The sequence below is a fragment of the Cucumis melo genome, chromosome 11, assembly GCF_025177605.1.
Source record: "Cucumis melo cultivar AY chromosome 11, USDA_Cmelo_AY_1.0, whole genome shotgun sequence".
NCBI classification, from domain to species: domain Eukaryota; kingdom Viridiplantae; phylum Streptophyta; class Magnoliopsida; order Cucurbitales; family Cucurbitaceae; genus Cucumis; species Cucumis melo.
Window position 1 is genome coordinate 23771882 of NC_066867.1, and position 22478 is coordinate 23794359.

Below are 22478 nucleotides of genomic sequence, written 5' to 3' on the forward strand. Positions count from 1 at the left end.
GTGAGATCTCCTAGTTCGTGGAGGTTTTTCTTTTGCTTTGTAGTTGTGCAAGTCCGGTATTCTATTTTCTAAAATAATAATAAATAAATAAATACACATAGATGCATATAAACTTCAAGAGAAGGAACTCGTATTAAAAATAAAAAACTTAGACTATCTAAATTGAAGGTTAATGTTAGAACACATTTCCTTAAATACATCAACTCACCCAACATGTTCTAATTTTGATTAACAAAAATTATATACATTGACAATAAATTTGTTATTTTAAAAAGTTCTATGTTCCCATCAACGATGACATAATAAATGACAAGTAGATCTTATAGTCCACAAATTTTGAATAAAGAAATTAAAGATTTATTTGGAATGAGTATTTAAATACTTAACAAATAATTTTGAATAGCAAAAAATGGAATATATAGCATTTGAAAAGTTGATAATCTAAGCAAAATTAAGTGAAAAAAGACATCATATACCATCTTCAAACATTGATGATTCGATCATTCATTTCTACCATTATTAAAAAGAATATTTTCAAATATAGCAAAATAAACTAAAATATTTATAAAACATAACATTTTATCAATGTTTATAAGCGATGTTGATGTCTATCAATAATAAAATCTGAAAACTAACTATATTTTGTAAATATTTTTAACAATTTCATCGTCTATTAACTATATTTTGTAAATATTTTTAACAGTTTCATCGTCTATAGTAACTTTTCAAGAAAAAGAAAATCGCGTAAACATTTAGTTTGAGATGAAAAAAAAGCAGTGGTATGTACACACCTTCGCAAGCAAAAGAAATTAATTTTCTCATTCGCTTAATTTCAACTTTTAAGCTAATACTAAAAAAAACACAAAAAAAACAAAACACAAAAAAACAAATTAGAGCATCTTTATACAAATTCAAACAATGACAAAAGTAAGAAAAATACGTCATATTTACAAACAAAACATTTAAAGAAGGTTAGTTTTACAATTAATGAATGAATTGACTTGGCCCAGCCCAATCAGAAACCCTAGGTGGCGCAACAGGAAATGCTTCATTGAGACCGCATATTCAGCCTCACTATTACCTTTCACCCGCTCTCTGTTTCCTCCTCCCCCGCACTCTGTTTCGCTTCTTGTACTTCTCTTTTGTGGTAGCTCAAGGGAAACTCTCTCTTCCTTTGCTGCCCCTTCATCGTCTCTCACCTTCTTCTTTCCTGTAAGAACTCTCTCTGTCCCTCTCTGCGCTTAATTTCCTTGCAATTGTCTCTCGTGCTCTCATTTTGGTTTTGTGCGTTGGAGATCCGTTTTCTTAGTCGTTTATTTTCGATGAATTTGTTTTAGATCTGTTGTTGTTGTTGCTCGCATTCGGTATATTGAATGATTTAATCAATTGTTGCGATCTGTACTTAGATTATGAGATTTAAGCTAACGAGTAAGCTACGAAGAAGCTTTTTGTTGAAGATTATTGCTAAATTTCTTTCTACTGTTTGATCTGATTATTTCATCGTTTAACAGTGATATATACATTTTTTCTGGCAGTTCATTGTTTCTAAATCTTGGACATCAGGAAATTTGAAGACTTGTCAAGATGGTTAGTGTGCTCTTCTCTTGACGATGATAATGTTGGCGATCTGAAAAGTTCTTTAATAATCTTTAATTTTTTATGTGTTCAGGTTAAGTTTACAGCCGAGGAGCTTCGTCGGATTATGGACTATAAGCATAACATTCGTAATATGTCTGTTATTGCTCACGTCGATCATGGTAAAATTTTTCACATGGGGTGATCTTGTAGGGTTATCAATGTTGAAAGAAATAAACATCTTTCTGCTGGACATTAATTATAAATATGCGCACCAATTAAGTCCACTTGCGCACCAAATTTTTGTTCGCTTAGTGATGGTTCTAGTTCAGGCAGGCCTATTTGAACGTTTTTTTTTTGTGCTGATCTATTGGATCTTTTTTGGAAAGAAACAGCAGGATATTTAACGATCAGGAAACTCATGTAGACTAATTTATGGCTATATCTGTGGTATTCACTCGTGGTATTAGTTATAATATCGTATGCTTGACTGTTATATACTCGCTGATCTATATGAAACCGAGAGTATTTTTCTATTTTTATGGGTGACTTCCTCTTAGCTTGGCTTTCTTCTCTTCTGCAATTTCATACCATGTTTTCTATAAAAAAAACAATTGCTTGGGCTTCTATTTTCTCATTGATCTAAATGATGAGTATTGACAGTAAAAAGAACGTTTTATGTCTATTACGAACTAATTTTAAATTGTTACTATGGATCTTTTTTAACCCTTATTTTATCTCCCCCTTTTTCCTTCTATTTCAGGAAAGTCGACACTTACAGATTCTCTTGTGGCTGCTGCGGGTATCATTGCACAAGAAGTTGCTGGTGATGTACGAATGACAGATACTCGCCAAGATGAGGCAGAGCGTGGTATCACCATCAAATCCACTGGAATCTCCCTCTACTATGAGATGTCTGATGAATCCTTGAAAAGTTACAAGGGAGAGAGACAGGGAAATGAGTATCTTATCAATCTTATTGATTCACCTGGGCACGTTGACTTCTCATCTGAGGTTACAGCTGCTTTGCGTATTACTGATGGTGCCCTTGTTGTGGTGGATTGCATCGAAGGTGTTTGTGTCCAAACAGAGACTGTGCTCCGTCAGGCTTTGGGAGAGAGGATTAGACCTGTCTTGACTGTTAACAAGATGGATAGGTGCTTCCTTGAACTTCAAGTGGATGGAGAAGAGGCTTATCAAACATTCCAGAGGGTCATTGAGAATGCCAATGTGATTATGGCCACATATGAGGATCCACTTCTTGGCGATGTTCAAGTGTACCCTGAGAAAGGAACAGTTGCTTTCTCTGCTGGTTTGCACGGTTGGGCATTTACCCTGACTAACTTTGCAAAGATGTATGCTTCCAAGTTCGGAGTAGATGAGGCGAAGATGATGGAGAGACTTTGGGGTGAGAATTTCTTTGATCCTGCAACCAAGAAGTGGACCAGCAAGAACACTGGCTCGCCAACATGCAAGCGTGGGTTTGTCCAGTTCTGCTACGAACCTATCAAGCAGATCATTGCAACTTGCATGAACGATCAGAAGGACAAGCTATGGCCCATGTTGCAGAAGCTTGGTGTTGTCATGAAGTCTGATGAGAAGGATCTGATGGGCAAACCATTGATGAAGCGGGTCATGCAAACATGGCTACCAGCAAGTACTGCTCTCTTGGAAATGATGATCTTTCATCTTCCATCCCCTGCCAAGGCCCAAAAGTATCGTGTGGAGAATTTGTATGAGGGTCCACTAGATGATGCTTACGCTAGTGCCATTAGAAATTGTGATCCTGAAGGACCTCTTATGCTTTATGTATCGAAGATGATTCCTGCATCTGACAAGGGCAGGTTCTTTGCCTTTGGACGTGTGTTCTCTGGGAAAGTTTCAACTGGTTTAAAAGTTAGAATCATGGGCCCCAACTATGTTCCTGGTGAGAAAAAAGATTTGTATGTTAAGAGCGTCCAGAGAACTGTCATTTGGATGGGAAAGAAGCAAGAAACAGTGGAGGATGTGCCTTGTGGTAACACTGTTGCCATGGTTGGGTTGGATCAATTTATCACTAAGAATGCCACTTTGACGAATGAAAAGGAAGTTGATGCTCATCCAATTCGAGCCATGAAGTTTTCTGTATCTCCTGTCGTGCGTGTCGCCGTTCAGTGCAAGGTAGCCTCTGATCTTCCCAAGCTTGTGGAAGGACTTAAACGTCTGGCCAAGTCGGACCCTATGGTCGTGTGTACCATGGAGGAATCTGGTGAGCACATTGTTGCTGGTGCTGGAGAACTACATCTTGAGATCTGTTTGAAGGATTTACAAGAGGATTTCATGGGTGGAGCTGAGATCATAAAATCTGACCCTGTTGTCTCTTTCCGTGAAACCGTACTTGAGAGGTCATGTCGCACAGTGATGAGCAAATCCCCTAACAAACACAATCGACTGTACATGGAAGCACGACCCATGGAGGATGGACTGGCAGAGGCTATTGATGATGGCCGCATTGGACCACGAGATGATCCTAAAGTTAGGTCTAAAATTTTGTCAGAGGAGTTTGGTTGGGACAAAGATCTTGCTAAGAAGATTTGGTGCTTTGGTCCTGAGACTACTGGCCCTAACATGGTGGTCGATATGTGTAAGGGAGTTCAATACTTGAATGAAATCAAGGATTCCGTCGTTGCTGGTTTCCAATGGGCGTCGAAAGAAGGTGCATTGGCGGAAGAGAACATGAGAGGCATCTGTTTTGAAGTTTGTGATGTGGTGCTTCACGCTGATGCCATCCACAGAGGAGGTGGTCAAGTCATTCCTACTGCTAGAAGGGTAATCTACGCTTCTCAGCTGACTGCCAAACCAAGACTTCTTGAGCCAGTGTACCTAGTGGAGATTCAGGCTCCCGAGCAAGCTCTTGGTGGTATCTACAGTGTTCTTAACCAAAAGCGTGGGCACGTCTTTGAGGAAATGCAAAGGCCTGGCACACCTCTTTACAACATCAAGGCATATCTCCCTGTCATCGAATCATTTGGATTCTCGAGCACTTTGAGAGCTGCAACTTCTGGACAGGCATTCCCACAGTGTGTGTTTGACCATTGGGAAATGATGTCTTCGGATCCATTAGAAAGTGGGTCTCAAGCTGCGCAGTTGGTTGCTGATATCAGGAAGAGGAAGGGGTTGAAGGAACAAATGACTCCGTTGTCCGAGTTTGAGGACAAGCTGTAAATCACTTGCGATGTTATTTATTGAGAAGCAATTATAGATTTGCAGAGGAGGTTCTAATTGAGTTGTCTACCCTGGCTTATGGAAAGTTTTTGTTTGCTTATTTATCTAGAAGACACTGATGTTTTGACTCTGTTATTTTACGTTTAATTTTCCTTTTTGAATGAGATTGGAGATCGTTTCTTAAACTTCACAATGGAGACCAGTAGAATTGGTTTGTTTCCCTGGGTTTGGATTTTTTTCTCTCTTTGTTTCATGCCAGTTATGTGTTTTCTTCATTAAAAATGTATGTGGTAGCTTCACATACAATGGAATAATTTTGTGTCTCATTGTTACTGAAATTAACAATCAATCTGTTTTTGATTTATCAGTTGTTTACAGGTTAAGCCATTCAGCCATTTTCGCTAGAACGTCAAGGTCCTCGAAGCTTGGAAAGGACTAATTCAAGCTGCAGATTAGTTTATTCGGCAATACGGAAGCAAACGAGTAAGATATTTTCCTTGTCATTTCATGCTTATGTTCTCTGATGTCGGTGATTTGTGGTTGTGCATATCATATCTTTCCCCTGAATTGCATGTTTGTTTGCCAGTTTGCCACTTTTTGTCATTGTCCAAAATCACTCGGTATTATTTTAATACGACAGTGTTTAACGATGCAATTATTGATTTTGGATTTAAGTGATAGGTTAATAAATTTTGTTAATTTTTTTTTTTAAAAAAGCTCTTCTTATTTGTGGAGAAATTGTATGAAAGTTGTACTTTTTTCTTCTAATTTTTGTCTATCTTCATCATCATTATTTTTTTGGTGCGCTCTATCATTTTTCTCTCTCAAGTTTGATGTCTACGTTTTACACATTTTTTAATAGCTCAAGTCAATTTTTTAATGTTAAAAAATTAATATTTAAAAACTTGTCTTTGTTTTTTAAATTTGACTAAATTCAAAAAATCATGAAGGGTCCGTTTGGTAATGTTCTTGTTCCCTGTTTTTTTGTTTTTGTTTCCATTTTTTAAGAAATAGATGTGTTTGATAACGTTCCTTGTTTCTCGTTTTAAAATAATGAAACATTTCTCATTTTGTAAGAAATCATTGAAAAAAAAAGTAGTTTCTGTTATTACTTCCATTGGTTCCTATTTTCTCAATTTATTTCTATTTGTTTTTTTTTTCTTTTTCTCAATTATTTTTATTTGTTTTCTTTCATTTTTTCAATTATTTTTATTGATTTTTCTTTTTCTCAATTATTTTTATTGGTTTCTTTTTCCTTTTTTCAATTATTTTTATTGGTATTTTTCATTTTTCTCAATTATTTGTATTTCTTTTTTTTTTTTTCAATTATTTTTATTGGATCAGTTTCCTTTTTTCCATTGTTTTTATTGGTTTCCTTTTCATTTTTCTCAATTATTTTTATTTGTTTCCTTTTCATTTTTCTTAATTATTTTTATTGGTTTCCTTTTCTTCTTATCTCTATCGTCTTCTCCAAATAATCTTCTTCCTTTCACTCATCGTTTTCCTTTGCACATCGTCTTCCTCTTCATCTCTCGTCTTCCTTGACAACCCGAACTCTTCCTTTTCACTGGACTGTTTCTCTTCGTCGAATCCATAGTTTTTGTTTGATTGTTCCTCTTTGTCGAATCCATAGTTTTCGATTTGCTTTTTGTGCGAATTTGGGTTTTCGTTGTTCGTTTTTCTCTGAAACATCATAGGTAGTAGAGTTAAAGCTTAAATTTTGTTTTGTTTCTTTTAATTCTGAATATTGAAAACATAATAACTTACTTTAAAATTAATATTAAATTCTAGATGTCACGAAATAATGATGAGGTTGTTGAAATTGATAGATTAAGAGGTGAGTTGACATCATCTAAAAGAAATGGCCCGAGTGCGATGATATGTCAACCAAATTTGGCAACATTTGAAGGATAAATACAATTTTATGTTTATGTTATTATTTTTATTCGTGCATTGATATTTCTTGGTATTAAATGAATAAACTTTTGATAATTTTATTTTTTATGTTTGATGGATAGACCTATATTTTTGTGTTTAATGTTTGATTGAAGTAGACGTGAAAAATAAAAAATAAACCTAGAAGAAAATCGGTAAACAAGAATTAGTTATCAAACACATTTTTTGTTTCTGTTTCTTTTTTTTTCAAGAAACAAGAAATAGAAGCGCATTACTTGTTCTAAAAAAAGAGGAAACAGGGAACAAGAAACAGAGAATAGAAACGTTACCAAATGGGTCCGAAAATACTTTGATTCTTAAAAACAATAAACGATAGAAAATGAATAAACTTGAGTTTGTTTTTGTTTTATTAATATTATTTTACATTTTGGCTCAATTTTGTGGGTTTTGTATGCTAATCCTTTTTCCTTGTTCTCTAAACTTTTGTACCTGAAGTCATTATATATGGTGCTCACTTTATTTTTCTTTAATTTTTCGCTTCTCCTTTTTTTCTATTTATGCTAAAGCTTATGCCCTTTCTTTTTAAATCTTATTTTTCTATTTCTTACCTTATTTTTCATCCCTTGGTAATTTTTGTGTACCACTTCTTTTATTCTCTCAAATTCAATCCTTTTCATTGTAATTCTAGATTTACTTTGAAGATAAACATTGGATATAAAAACTTTTAATGTAACTGTGGTTGGACTAGAATATTAAAATGATTTTAATTAAATGCTTTTACAGAAGTAATTATAATAATTATTAAACTGTTTTCTCGAAAATCACCTACCTACCTATGGGTTTAAAATTGGGCCGGAAACGGGTTGGGTTTAGGGGTCTTTGTTAGCTAACCGAATAACATGGGATGCATTTCTAATCCCATCCGACCCAACCGGTTATTGAGTTGTATTATCTTTTTCATTTTTAATATTTATTAAATTTTAAAAGCTAACACCATATCCATAAATCCACGCATCAAAAAAACATACAACATTAATACCATAGTATTTAATAAATTTTTTTTAAAACAACTTAGATTGTCAAATATGAACTAAACTTCTAATAAAAAATATTCAAAAGCATCCTATCATAAAATATAATATAAATATATATAATATGATTAATTCGATTTAAGTTGGATTGAATCGAATTTTTCAAACCTTAACTTGAGATCTAATCCAACAAAAAAAGAAAAATGAAGAAAATTCAACCCAAATTTAAAATAAGAACCTTTATAGTACGGGTAGTTTGAATTATTTGAATTATGATTTATTTTTATTATTTGGATTATGATTTATTTTTATCCTCTACTTCACATAATATCTAATAAATTTTGAAGGTGAAGAACTTATTTAAAAAATCAATTTCAACAAACTATTTTGTAGAATTCAATTTCTTTAAAATCTCTATTTCTCGAAGTCTCGTATATGTTCTATATATATATATATATATATATATATATTTTGTAGCATTGAAAATAGCAACTCTTTTCTTTCTTTCTTTTATTAACTTTATAGGAAACAGAATATTGGTTTTACTTTACTTGATCGAGGATTTACTTTACTTTCCCAAATTGATCGCCAAACGTTATTATTCGTTAGAAACTCTTTTTCTTTACAGCTATTATCCACACAAAGAAAAAAAAAAAAGAAAAAAAAAAAACCACCCTTAATTTTTCTCTCTTTTGCATAATACATACATACACATAGTAACACAACATGAAATCGTACTACCACAAATACAACCCAACCGTTTCTCCAGTCCTTTAAACGGTAAACCATCCATTGTTCTTCGACATCATCGTCTTCATCTCAGTGCTTCCTTGCCTCTCTTTCAGCCTACAAAATCAAGTCTTATCAAGATTAACATCGTAGACATTGATACACATCACACCAACAAAATATCGATATAAATAACATCTTACAGCTTTAACTACTCGTTCAAAAGCATCCGGTCCATATCTATCGATGTAACGTTCCACAGATTTCCTAGAATCCAAAGTCATCATCTGAAGTACTTTCTTTTGATTCTCTGGATAGTTTGGGTTCACATATCTTCCAATCTTTACATATTGCCTCACTATATTCTCATAGATATAAGCTGCCCCATTGAAAATCGGTAGAACCAACCACAAACAAGCCACCAGTTTAATATATCCCCATAGTGGAATCCTACATACCATTTTAATTCCTTAGCCTTTGAAAAATCTAAACAATAACAACAAGAAGAGCCTCAAAAAATAAATGTTTTAATTTGTATAGAATTATACCAAACCAAGATCTTCCAAAATGTTAGTTCAAAGAGGGTTATAAGAGAATATATAACCCAATAAGTCAGCCATTGCTGGTCATCAAGGCTTGAAGGACTCTCAATTGCTCTTATTGATGCGTATCTGCTCATAATATTATTAACTTTAACTTTCTATATATCATATCTCGAAACCGTAGAATATTACAGAAATTTATAATTCAAAATGAGTTGTGTTCACTTACAAAGGATAAAGAAGCATAACTCCAGGCCTGAATCAAAAGGAAAAAGTTGAAATTCATTGAGAAGAAACAATGATGATATTATAAACGACGAAATTTTCGGTTCTGAGAGTACCCAATAATTGCATCCAAATGCTTAGCTATAGCTCCGAGAATACCCATCTCTGAATGCAACCTAAAAGTGAAATTTGGAATACTCGTGCATTCAAGATAATGAAAATGAATGAAGAGGAAGTTTATGGTATATATATATATATATATATATGTAATAACTGGAGGTGTGTAATTAAGGAAGGTAAAGAATGTCTGTTCCAGGTGTTCTTCTTTACCCAAAGAACAAGCAAAAGCCAAAAGAATTCAAATGAAGTCAATGAATGGATTGAAAATAAAAGGAAAAAGAATGAAGAATAGATGGGAACTGTTACTTGTATTCCTTTCCAACTTGCACAGATATATTTAGTCAGAAAGGTGTCTGTTGTTATATACCTTCCTTTTTATTCTCTTTCCTTTTTGCCTTCATCACTTCTTTTGAGGTTTTTTCTTTTCAATACTATTTGGAATAATCAATATATCTTTTCATGGCTAAATTGAAAAAAGAGAGAAAACACTTAGGGCCAGTTTGGGATTAGGGTTGGGACTGTGGGCTTAGGTTAGTCCAACCCTAACCCCCGTTTGGGCCCAAGGTTAAGGAAACCCTAGTTTTAGGGTTTCCTTAACCCGTTTTCGTCTGCCCCTTCCAATGCCAATTCGCGTCTTCCCCCGTTTTCGTTAATCCGGTTTCGTCGTTCCCCTCAATCCGTGTTCCATTTCCTCGTTGAAACCGATTTCAATCTTTTCCTCAACCCTGCTTCATCGAAATTTTTTTCGCTTTTCTCTTCTTTCTATCATCTCCCTCAACGAATAGATGTTTCGTTTCGTCTTCTCCTTCAACAAATCTAGGGTTTGTGTTGGTTCTGTGTTGTCCGGTCGATTTCGTTTTTTTCGTCTTCATCCTTTAATCCACTCATTCCTTTTGTATTGTTTTGTCCATTTGTTTCATCTCCCTCAACGAATCGACTGCATGTTGTTTTCTTTCGTCTTCTCCCTCAACGAATCTAGGGTTTCGTCTTCATCCTTTAATCCATTCCGCCATTGCGTTTTCGCGATGAAACCGGATTTCGTTACGCCGAATCTCTCTCTGCATCTCTCTCATCCGTCCCTCTCACTCCCGAAAGGACTTCTGTGTTTGTTGAAGCCGACGATTTCGTTGGCTCCGAACACGATTTCCTTTTGGAATCATGGGTTTTGGCTCCTTCTTTACTCCTTGCTGCTCGCGGTTCCATTATGCTGTTCGGTCTTTCGCTTGGCAATAAGACAGATACTTCACTCTGCCATTGGATGCCGATGGAGCTTGGTAGAGAGGTATTGGAGTTTTGAATCCATTTTTTTTTAAAGTCGATGATGAGTTTGAATTTGTGTAAAACTGAATTCTTTTGTAATGTATGTAGTTGTTCGCATTCTGTTGTGTCTTCTGTCTTATTTGTTTACATTTTCCGGCCATGTGTTCTGTATTATTCCGGCCATGTCGTTGCTTTACCTTTGGCACCCATGTGTTCTGTGTTATTCGTTAAATTTCTCCGGCCATGTGTTCTGTATTATTGCACCCATGTGTTCTGTGTTATTGGTTAAATTTCTCCGGCCATGTTACAATTCTGTTACAATTGTGTTATGTCTTCTCTGTATTCTTACCAATTTTGTTACAATTGTTCTATTTTTTACCAATTCTTCTATTCTTAGCTCTCTGTACAATTGTTGTATGTCTTATCTGTATTCTTTTGTTACATATTATTTTCTTACAAATTTTGTTACATTTCTTCTATTCTTATCTCTCTGTATTGTTAGATTATTCTATTATTTTCATAGTGTATTCTTATTTCTCTGTATTGTTGCCATGTCTTTATTGCTTTAACCTTCTAGTGTTGTCTCTTCCATCTGTTTTTATTGTATGGTTTTGACTTCATATTTGCTTACAAAATTTGTTACAATCCTTCTATTCTTATATCTCTGTATTGTTACATTCTTCATTTACTTTCATACTGTATTGGTCTTCCTTTCTGTCCAGTGTTGTCTCTTCCATCTGTTTTTAGTGTATGGTTTTGGTATAGGTTTCAGTATATAGCCTTTGACTCTTTGGACTTTGCTATGCTTTATGTCAGTTGTAGCAGAGAGATTCCCTGTCTTTTATTGATAGATAGGTTGCAGTCAATTACTTTGGTCTTTGTTTTTTGGTTTACCTCCCTTCAAGTCTTCTCAATTTGCCCCATCTTTCCCCTATATATTATCACGTTTCCTCTTTTGATTCACTGCATTCTTGTCTCTCTTTGTATCCTCTCTGTGGTTCTAACTTATCTTTTGTAAGTTCTCTTTTTCTTTTTCTCTGTTTGCTGATTCTTCATTACTGTTAGCATATATGTTGTAATTTCCCTTTTCCTATATCATTCTGTTCTCCTTTTTGTATATGTTTATGCACAACTTTTCTTTTAGGTTGTTATGTTTTTGTGATATGTTTTGTATACCTTTCTGTCCTTTATTTTTTTATCTATAACTATGATGGAATTCCATTCATTATTTTGAATGGAATCAAAACTCTGAGGCTACTAATTTAAAAATAAACTTATTCTTTCGGTTTCCCGATTCAATCTTCATTTCGAGTAACATTTGTCGTCATAAAAGGTATGTATATGTAATATTTTTTTTCGTACCTTCTATATTGTGTGTTATGTACAAATAATAATCATCTTCTTGTCTTATGTAGGACGTTGCGACGAACGAGTTGGAAAATATTTCAAGAGGTACTCTTGTAATGGCCGTTTGTAGGTTTTCTATAATGTATTTTTTATTTATTTATTTTTTTTTCGGTTTTGTATAATTTTATAATTAACATTTTGTTTGGGTTTATAATATGTATATAGAACATTCGGTTTAATTTTGTTACATATTGTATCCAATTAATTTTCTGTTTTTTAACTATTTTTTTTCTATATAGTAATAACAATTTGCATTAACAAAATATGCAATTAATTCGGTAAAATATGATAATAAAGGGAATTTCAATATCATAATTTAGTTTAAATTTGAGTAATGCATATCAAAAACTCCATATGAACAACCCTTCCCTAATAGTGGTTTTTTAATATCATCATAAATTGAAATATGAACAACTTTTTAGTAATAGTGTTTTTTCAATATAATCACAACTTTTGATATTATTTAAATTATATTAAGGGAATACACATTTCATAAACTTCTTTAATATGTCTTTAATAAACTTCTTCAAACTTCTTCAATAAGTACTTCTTCAAACTTCTTCAAACTTCTTCATAAACTTCTTCAAACTTCTTCAATAAGTACTATTGTTCGGTTTTAAAAAAAAAAAAGAAACTTCTTCGAACTTCTTCAAACTTCTTCAATAAGTACTTCTTCAAACTTATTCAAACTTCTTCATAAACTTCTTCAAACTTTTTCAATAAGTACTATTGTTCGATTTTTTTTAAAAAGAAACTTCTTCGAACTTCTTCAAACTTCTTCAATAAGTACTTCTTCAAACGTATTCAAACTTCTTCATAAACTTCTTCAAACTTCTTCAATAAGTACTATTGTTAGGTTTTTTTTTTTAAAAAGAAACTTCTTCAAACTACTTCATAAACTTCTTAAAAAATTGAAATATGTTCAATAAGTACTATTGTTCAATAAGTACTTCTTGTTGTCTTTATTCGATTTTATTTTTCTTTTTTCTTATATTTTTCTTTTCTTTTAACTTTTTCTATGTTTTGTTTAATTTTTTTTTTATTATCAACCAATTTTATTTCTATTTTTAAAATACTTATTTTACAACTAAAATACATTGTAAAATTTTTTGAAAATAAAATAAAATTATAAGTAAAAATTCCAAATTACAAATTCCAAACTATTGTTCGGTTTTAAAAAAAAGTCTTAAAAATTAGGGGTGTTTTAAGGGAAAAAAAAAACACGAAGGAAAATTAGTTAAAAGGAATTGAGTTGAAAAATATTAGGAAAATAGGATAAACTTCCATTTGCAACTTATTTAATTTTAAGTATCATTTTCAATGTTCTCGTCACTCATAATCTATTTTTTTGTTTTATGTTTATGGTTTTACTAAATACAAATATTACTAAGTTTACAGATCTTTTCACAATATATCGATATTGTACTAATTTAATTAGTACATGTTTTTTAGGGAACTTTACATACATTGTAATGGATGAACAAACACTTATTGGAGTCCTATTTGCATTCACGTTGGCCCAACGTCAGATTTTACTAACGTTGGAGATATTAATGAACAACAATAAGCGTCTCCCACATACACCGCCCGATACACGCCATAGAATTAGGGAGCTTGCTTACTTTCGCATGATACACGGGTCAGATCTTGTGTGTCGGCAAAGCACGCGGATGGATAGGCGAACATTCGCAATTCTATGCCATTTACTTAGAAATGTGGCTGGTCTTTCTTCAACTGAAATTGTCGATGTTGAGGAAATGGTAGCAATGTTCTTGCACGTCCTCGCTCATGACGTGAAGAACCACGTCATCCAACGAGAATTTGTACGGTCTGGTGAGACAGTATCTCGACATTTCAACATCGTATTGTTGGCTGTTCTTCGACTGTACGAGGAGTTGATAAAGAGACCTGGTCCGGTAACAAGTAAACTGCAATGATCAACGTTGGAAGTGTTTCGAGGTGGGCATCATAGAAGTTGACTATATTTCACCTTTACGTACATCGCACTTAATTCAACGTGTTTATTTCAACCTGCAGAACTGCCTTGGCGCGTTAGACGGGACGTACATAAAGGTCAACGTCCCCGCAGGAGATCGGCCTACATTCAGAACGCGTAAGGGGAAAATTGCCACAAACGTTTTGGGGGTCTGTGACACGAAAGGGGATTTCGTTTATGTCCTCACCGGTTGGGAAGGATCCGCAGCAGACTCGCAGATCCTATGTGATGCGATTTCACGAGAAAATGGACTACAAGTGCCAAAGGGTATATCTTCTTTATAATAAAACACCGTCGCTTCCTACTTACCTATTTAAAGGTCATAAACAAACCATTTAATAACAGGATATTATTATCTGTGCGATGCAGGATATCCAAACGCGGAGGGGTTTCTTGCCCCGTACAGAGGCCAGCGGTACCATTTGCAAGAGAGGCGTGGTGTTGCAAATGCGCCAAAAAATGCAAAGGAGTACTTCAACATGAAGCACTCATTGGCAAGGAATGTTATTGAGTGCGCGTTCGGTGTTCTCAAGGGTCGTTGGGCCATTCTTCGTGGAAAGTCGTACTATCCCTTGCAAGTCCAATGTCACACCATTCTAGCATGTGCCTTGCTTCACAATTTGATCAACAGGGAAATGACATATTGCGACGACGTTAACGACGAGGACGAGGGGGACTCCACGTACGCGACGACCATCGCTTCAGAAGACATTCAGTACAATGAGACAACAAACGAGTGGTCTCAGTGGCGCGACGACCTAGCCGAATCGATGTTCACCGAATGGCAGTTGCGTAACGCTTAACTAAGACAATTTTACATAACAAGTTTTCGATTGGAAGGTCGCAATTCTATCATGTCTAACATGTACTGTAAAAAGTAATGTGGGCTGTTGCATATGAAATGTACGCGTGCCATGAATTTGTATCATGCCTATTTTATTTTGGAGTTTAATGGTAATTACTTACGTACTCCATGTATTTTTTCTAATTTCTCATTCTCAGTATGTCAACCTCAAATCGTGCACCGAGATATGTTTGGACGAAGGAGGAGGAGGGGACTCTTGTGGAATGTTTAATGGAGCTGGTGTCAATGGGGGGATGGAAATCAGATAATGGTACGTTCCGCCCAGGATACCTTGCGCAGTTGGTACGCATGATGGCGGAGAAACTACCTGGATGTCAGGTACGAGCAACAACTGTAATTGATTGTAGGATCAAGACACTGAAGCGAACGTTCCAGGCCATTACCGAAATGCGGGACCCAGCGTGCAGTGGCTTTGAGTGGAACGATGAAGAGAAATGTATCATTGCGGAGAAGGAATTATTTCATAATTGGGTTAGGGTATGGAATATAATTGAAACGACACACAACGTTCACAATGTACATTTAGTTAACAATTTTTCAATCAGTACTGATACGTGATTTTTTTTATTTTGCCCGCAGTCGCATCCTGCAGCTAAGGGACTCCTGAATAAACCATTCTCGTATTACGACGAACTTACATATGTATTCGGTCGCGATAGGGCGACTGGTCGGTTCGCGTGGGGTCTAACGAGCCTGGTGGCGGATATGACAGATTTGATATGGGGGATGGAAACGAGGACTTCCCGCCCGTGTACAGCCAGGGAATTGACCTCTCGCAGGACGATGTACGTGCATCCCGACCTTCTCGCGCTTCAGAGGGTAGGACCGAATCAAGTGGATCGAAGAAGAAGAGGGAAAGTTAGCGAGACTTCGAGCTTGAAGCGATACATCTGGCGCTCGACCAAACAAACGAGCAACTCAGGCAGATTGCGAAGTGGCCAGCACGCAACCTTGCAAATGATAACCACGTGCGCACGGAATTTTTCCGCATATTGCGTGAGATGCCAGAACTTACGAGTTTGGATAGGGCGTTATTGCAAAGGCATCTTTTGTCTCGTATGGACGACCTTCGGGGTTTCGTACTCATGCCTGAGGATGAGAGGGAGGGATTTTGTAGAGTCCTCCTACGAGACATAGAAAGATAGTTTATGTTTCTACTGACCTGGGTTGCTTATTATTTCGTTACGTTTTTTTGTCTATGATGTTGACTATTTATACATTTTCTATTGTGAAGAACTTATTTTCCTCCTTGGTAATGTTTATTTTAAATTAAGGAAAATAGTCACAATTTTCCAAAAGCGTTATAACGGCTATTTATATAGGTTTAAAATTGGATGACTTCGCTATCGCCGATTAAAAATATTCAATAATTTTTTTCTCTTTCTAAAAAATTAATTGTAATAAATTTCTCACAATATGTTCACAAATTTATTTTAATTTGGACAACTGTATGTACTAATTTAATAACATTACACATACAACAAATAAAATAGGAGAATAAGACGGATTCGAGGGTTTCGTAAAAAAATATGCAATAATTTTTTTATGATATTTACAATTTAATTTAAAAATATTATACCACATAAAAAATTAATTAACCCAACCCATTTAACAATTTTCCCAAATAAAATTTATCACAAAATCCACATAAACCTACCCACCTAACCCTTCCCCCAAACACATTTTATCATAAAATCCCCATTAAACTACCCACCTAACCCTTCCCCCAAACACATCTTATCATAAAATCTCCATTAATCCTCTCCACCTAACCCTTCCCCCAAACACATTTTATCATAAAATCCCCATTAACTCTTCCCACCTAACCCTTCCCTCAAACACATATTATCATAAAACTACCTTTTTAAACCCTTCCCCCAAACAAGGGTTATGATAAAACTAGGTTTAACTTAACACTAGTTTTATCTTAACACTAAACCTTCCTTAAATCAACCCTTCCCCCAAACGCCCCCTTACGATTTAAGAAGATACTCATATTCATCCAAAAGTTGTATATATCTATCATGTTTCAAAGCTACTTATTACAACAGGAAAATCACTAAAACGCTACATGAAAAGTTGACATGTCTAAATGTTGGTTTTTTTAAGCTTAATCCAAGTAGATGCCTAAGTGCATATTTGGATTAATAAGAGAAAAAAATAATTTAAAAAAAATCATTTGATAAAAAACGTTTTAAAATTCACTTGAATAATATATCAAAAACTATTTTAAAGTAGTCGTCAAACCTTTCAATTTTTTCTCTAAAATTAAACACTTAGAGATATTAAACAAAACATATTATTAGTAAATACCACATTGTTCAAGGTCATTGCCATATTGACTTTTTTTTTTTTTTTCATTTGACGTTCTAAAGAATTTATATTTGTAAACATTTGTAAAAGTTCGTTGAGAATTCCACATATTCTCTCTCTTACATACAAGATAAATGAATTAATTCTCTTGTTAATAAAAAAGAGTAAATATAAGTATTTGTCCATTTAGGGTTCATTTTTTCTTTACCATGATTACTCAATTGACTGTCCTATATCACTTCTGATGATTGAAAATGGAATGGGATTGGGATAAGCAATCGGAAGATTGGAAGTAGGATGCGACATGTCGGCCTTGTCTAGCCATTCAGCTCTTCATTTAATAGCCACAAAGTCAAAGTTTTTTTCTTTACAGCTTCAGCATTTCAGGTATGAAACGACATGTCATTTCCCGTGCTTTTGGATATGGTCAACTAATCGGTTCACTTTCTATTCATGTATCAAGTGAATGTTAAAGAAATTTTTGAAAAGTTTGGTCTTTTTACGCAACTTTGTACTTCTCATTCTCTTCAACCAAACATAAATTATCTAACAAATGGTGACATATCAAATAAAATGAAATTGACATTCGTTTGGATTTAAAAATTTAGGACATTTAGTAGTGAGAAGAACAAACTTGTAACCAATCTTATTTCATATTTAAATCTTCCAACTTCATCCCTAAATTTGTGTAGTTTTATTTCAACAACCCTCAAATGGTAAATAATTCCATCTTAACTCTCCATTTTTCAACATGATGTAATAAGTTTTCATCTTATGAAGTTACATCGGAGTATAATTCCTCACTAACATGGTAATGGTTTTATGGGTTTGACATTAAAACTAAGTGTGAGAATAGATATTTGTTCTTTTAGGGGTTGGTACGGGACAATAGGTTGTTTAGTACTCATAAGTTGTTTGAGTTAATTACGCTAACCTTTTTTGTGGCAATTTGAATTTTGTTTTATATCTTCAGATCTTCTATAGATAGAAATCTTGGTTATGATTTTTTCAATAATTGCTTTCATGCTATAAAATGAAAGCAATGTAACTTTTGGATTCTATTATTTTTCAAATTATTTTTGTTTATATAGTATTTTACATTTTAAAATTGAGATCTCAATTTTAAAATGTAAACAAAAAATTTAAGGTAGTCTTCTATCAAGAATGTTGTAATGAGGAGATTTTTTTTAGAATAGTATATAACAAATATGATACATAACTTTAGAATTTTGTAAATATAATAAAATTTTTGTTTTTTAGTTTTTTAATTTCAAAATTTATTATTATTTCTAAATTACTATTATATTTTATTCTCCCATTATTAAAGGGGATGGGTAATTTTTTTAGTATAGTATTTAACAAATATGACACACAGAAAATTCTCATCCTTGAAATTATATTCCATTTTTAAATCTATTATGATTCCCAAACTAGCCATTGAGGTATTTTTTGTCCCACTTTTTTAAGCTCTATTCATCCTTTCTCTTACGTTCTTCCTCGTTCTTCCTTATCAGTAGATTTCAATTGGTTTTTAAAATCGATAAGGACGTTTTCATTTGTGAATCGTTTGTCAAGTTGTTTAAAACTCATATGAAGATGGATTTCTGATTTTAATTTTGTCCTTCATTATTATTGGTTTTGATTTTGTCTTTGTGGTTTTAAGAGTTCGATTTTTTTGTATTTTTCAACGATTTAAATGGTTTCTTAAATTTTGTTTATGGTTTTGCTTTTTTTTTTTTTTTACTGGTTTTAAAGTGGATGTATAGCTCTTAGGTATCCCCAAATTCTTTTCTTTTCTATTGTATAATCTTGATTTTAGAATATCAATGGTACATTAATTACAATATGATATATAATGGTTGTTGATATGAATAATTTAACTTCATGTACGATCGTTCTATGCTTTATTCGATGTGAATTTTGGTGTTGAATCTGATTTCAAACTGTTTTGTTTTACTTTTTGAAATTGGTCTTATTTTGGTTTTACTTTATATATCAGTATTGTGATGTACTTATATTATATGTTTAATTTGTTGATATACAATTACTGTGTGATTTTCATTTTTTTCAAAATTTTTGTAGTTCATTATAGTTATGGTTAAATATATAATAAATTTTGTATCAAATGTATCAATGAACAATATAACTCAGGGTATCATCATCAAGTGTATTAATAATATATTAGTAAAGTGAATCATTATCAAGTATATCAATCAAGTTTACAATTGTATATCAATAGTGTATTCAATCGAGTGTATTGGTGAGAAGAATACTAAATTTATTTGCAGTACATCAAGTGTATCGAACATATCACACCTATCAAACATATCAAATTCGTTGAGTCTATTAGTGAAGCATAACAAGTTATCAGCAGTGCATCAATTATATCAAACTTATCATTTATCAAACAAATTAACTGTAACAAGGAGTATTAAATGTAGCAAGGTGTTTTAGGTGTATTAAAAGGTATCGAGTGTACAAAAAAGAGTATCAACTGCATCAAGTATATCAATATCTAAAGAATATCAAGAAGTATCAGGTGTATTAAGGAGTATCCTGGTATATCAAATGTATATCAGTAACGATGACATTTTAAATCTTATATATGTGAGTTGGGCTTTGTTTTTGTCATTTTTGCGAACAATATTGTGTGTGCCATGAGCTTAATTATCATTACTTGATTTACATTTTTTTTGGCAAATGTGTATTTCTATAATTTGTTTTAATTTAGAAATCATTAGTAAGTAAAGTTGATACGGAGTTTAAAGAAAAAAACTATAAAATGTTAAGTTGATTTATTTATGAGAAACCTCTCTAAATAGAGGTCTTACCCCTTCATTTTGAGAGGAGAACTGAAAGCCAAAACACTCTCTAAAGATTAACGATCCTCTTAAGCTTTAGAAGATTAACTCTCTAAAGCCTTGAAGCTCTCAAATTTTAAAAACCAAAACTCTTAAATCTAAAGATCATAAGACATATTAAAGGCTTTAAAGACTCAAACTCCTAAGATTTAATTACTGAACCACTATAAGTTTCGAAAAACTAAAAGTCTAAACTGTTTGAAGCTTCAAAGATTAGAAGATGTCGACAAATTAATTGTATCTTAACAACCTACAAGTTGAAGATTCAATATCCTCAAACTTAAGGAAAAAAAAAACTCTAAGTTTATCAACAAGTCAAAGATGGATCCAAGCTCAAAGGTAGATCATCCAAGAAGATTAACGAGTACTCCAAAAGTCTATCATCCCAAGAAGATCACCAAGCCTAAAGACTGATTATTCGAGAAGATCAACCAGACGGTGTTGGTAAAACCACTCTACGATCACACGTTGTTGTGGCGTAGGCAAGGGGCGTTCTTGACCACTGCATATGTATGCGTTGGGATATGTTATTTGATATACATTAAAAATACTTCCAACATAAGCAGTGGGATAGACCACTGCTATTGACACCTAGGCATCGACATTGCTTCATTTTTTTTAAAAAAGAAATATTATTATTTTTAAAAGCAGTATATTCTCTTAATTAGCTTGAATTGTAGCTAAATTTTCTGATAAAATATTTACAAATGGTCTATGTATATAAAAGCAAAATATTTAAATAGTCATAAACATCCGTACAAAAAATATCTCAAAACAAAATAACCTATATCAAGTTAGAGCAGCAAAAACACTTAGTAATGAAACTTTTTAACATAAAAAAAAAAAAAAAAAGACATGATATATCTAAAAACCAAGTTAAAAAATAAATCTCACATTTCTCCCTAGAACAATTGCAAGCATCACATTAACTACTCATTATTCTCAATTAAACATTCATAACAATAATTAATAAAAAGCACAAGTTACATTTCTCGGATTTCGTTACACATATGCAAAAGGACAATAATAACACATAATTGTCCAACTCACATTCAAAACATAGCAACAATACCAAATTCATTCACCACTAACAATTTAATGGAAGTGCTTTCTGATCTATATAAAATTTTTCAAAAAAATTTCCTCTATAAGTTGGTCAATCAACATATCCCATACGCTAAATGTTCAATTTGCAAGCCAAGGCAAAGTTTCGTTTTTCCGAGCTCTTTCATCTCAAATTCTTTTTTAAAATATACTATTTTCTTTTAAAGTTCTTCAGAAATTTCAATTAACTGTGATTTTTTTATAAAAACTCATAGACATATTGGATTGTTTTGATATCCTTTTTCAACAAATATTCACTCATATGATTATACCATATTCGTTCTGATTGTTTTAATCCATATAGTGATCTCTGTAACTTTAATTTATTGAATATAGTTCCAGGGAACTTGATTTATATGTTTTAGGTATTTTAAATGCTTCTGAAACTTTCATCTAAATATAATTATCAAAAGATCCATATAAATATGTTGTGACTACATCGATAAGATGCATGTCCAAATTTTCATACATAGTCAGACCAATTAAAAATCTTAATGTGATTGCATCCACCACTAGGGAATATGTCTCCTCATAATCAATACCAAGTCTTTGTGAAAAATCTTGTGCAACCAATCTTGTGATTTCATTATTTTCATTTCTTTTTATCACAAATACTCATTTATATCCCATAGGTTTGACCCATTCTGGTCTTTGGACTACTGATATTAAAACTTGACATTTTGAAATTGAGTTTAGTTCTGCCTTAATTGCTTCTTCCCAAAAAGACTAATATTTTCTCTGTCAATATTCTTTAACAAAGATTTTGGTTCAGGATACTCATTTTTAGATATAATATCACAGACAACATTATACGTAAAAATGTTGTCAACAACTACATTAGTTTGGTACCATCTTTTTCTTGTCATGACATAGTTTATTGAAATCTCATTATTATCCTCAGTTGTTTTATCTTTTTCAATATTCTTGTCAGAAGTCAAATTTTGCATTTCTTCTAAAACATTCATATCTTTAATCGAGTTATTAACTCCTTTTCTTTAGGAATTTTATATTTGGAATCCACTAGTCTACCACGTTTCTGGTGTGTTCCAGTTTCATTAATGACAACTTGTTGTGTTGGGATATCAATTTTTTATGGGACTTTTGCATCTAATATATGTGATTTAGTTACTTTCTTTGCATCTACAAATGCATCTGATAACTGATTAGCTACATTTTGCAAATGAATTATTTTATGAATATCAAGTTCATATTGATTTGTATGAGGATATAAATGAGACAATAATGATGCATTCCATATAATTTCTTTTTCCAACTTCTAAATTCCTCTCTGCCCCCACTACAAGTAAAGGGAGATCTCCTGACACGTAAAAGCATCGGAAGATATATGCA

The 22478-nt window shown here is 33.0% G+C and overlaps 2 protein-coding genes across 3 annotated transcripts; one reads left to right on the top strand and one right to left on the bottom strand.

The window, feature by feature from the left end:
• Positions 1–1042: 1042 nt before the first annotated feature.
• LOC127144067 (elongation factor 2) lies at positions 1043–4999 on the top strand. 2 transcript variants are annotated; one of them, XM_051079628.1, is made up of 4 exons: positions 1043–1212; positions 1536–1587; positions 1670–1757; positions 2339–4999. In XM_051079628.1, the coding sequence occupies exons 2-4, from the start codon at positions 1585–1587 to the stop codon at positions 4777–4779; spliced, it is 2532 nt and encodes an 843-aa protein (XP_050935585.1). In that variant the 5' UTR covers positions 1043–1212; positions 1536–1584; the 3' UTR covers positions 4780–4999. The 2 variants fall into 2 exon arrangements, with proteins under 2 accessions (XP_050935585.1, XP_050935586.1); XM_051079629.1 differs by having other exon boundaries at positions 1077–1212; positions 1512–1587.
• Positions 5000–8193: 3194 nt separating this feature from the next.
• On the bottom strand, positions 8194–9647 carry LOC103496325 (HVA22-like protein f). The gene is made up of 5 exons (XM_008458144.3): positions 9319–9647; positions 9207–9233; positions 8984–9106; positions 8639–8885; positions 8194–8552 (listed from the first exon to the last, which is right to left on the bottom strand). The coding sequence occupies exons 1-5, from the start codon at positions 9363–9365 to the stop codon at positions 8526–8528; spliced, it is 471 nt and encodes a 156-aa protein (XP_008456366.1). The 5' UTR covers positions 9366–9647; the 3' UTR covers positions 8194–8525.
• Positions 9648–22478: the final 12831 nt, after the last annotated feature.

Excerpts from the sequence above, each read along its gene's own strand:
- LOC127144067 (XM_051079628.1), top strand. Across the intron at positions 1,758-2,338 it reads TATTGCTCACGTCGATCATG|GAAAGTCGACACTTACAGAT; the intron begins GTAAAATTTTTC and ends CTTCTATTTCAG.
- LOC103496325 (XM_008458144.3), bottom strand. The coding sequence starts at position 9,365 with ATGGGTATTCTCGGAGCTATAGCTAAGCATTTGGATGCAATTATTGG. Across the intron at positions 9,234-9,318 it reads CATTTGGATGCAATTATTGG|GCCTGGAGTTATGCTTCTTT; the intron begins GTACTCTCAGAA and ends CTTTTGATTCAG. Across the intron at positions 9,107-9,206 it reads GTTATGCTTCTTTATCCTTT|ATACGCATCAATAAGAGCAA; the intron begins GTAAGTGAACAC and ends TATTATGAGCAG.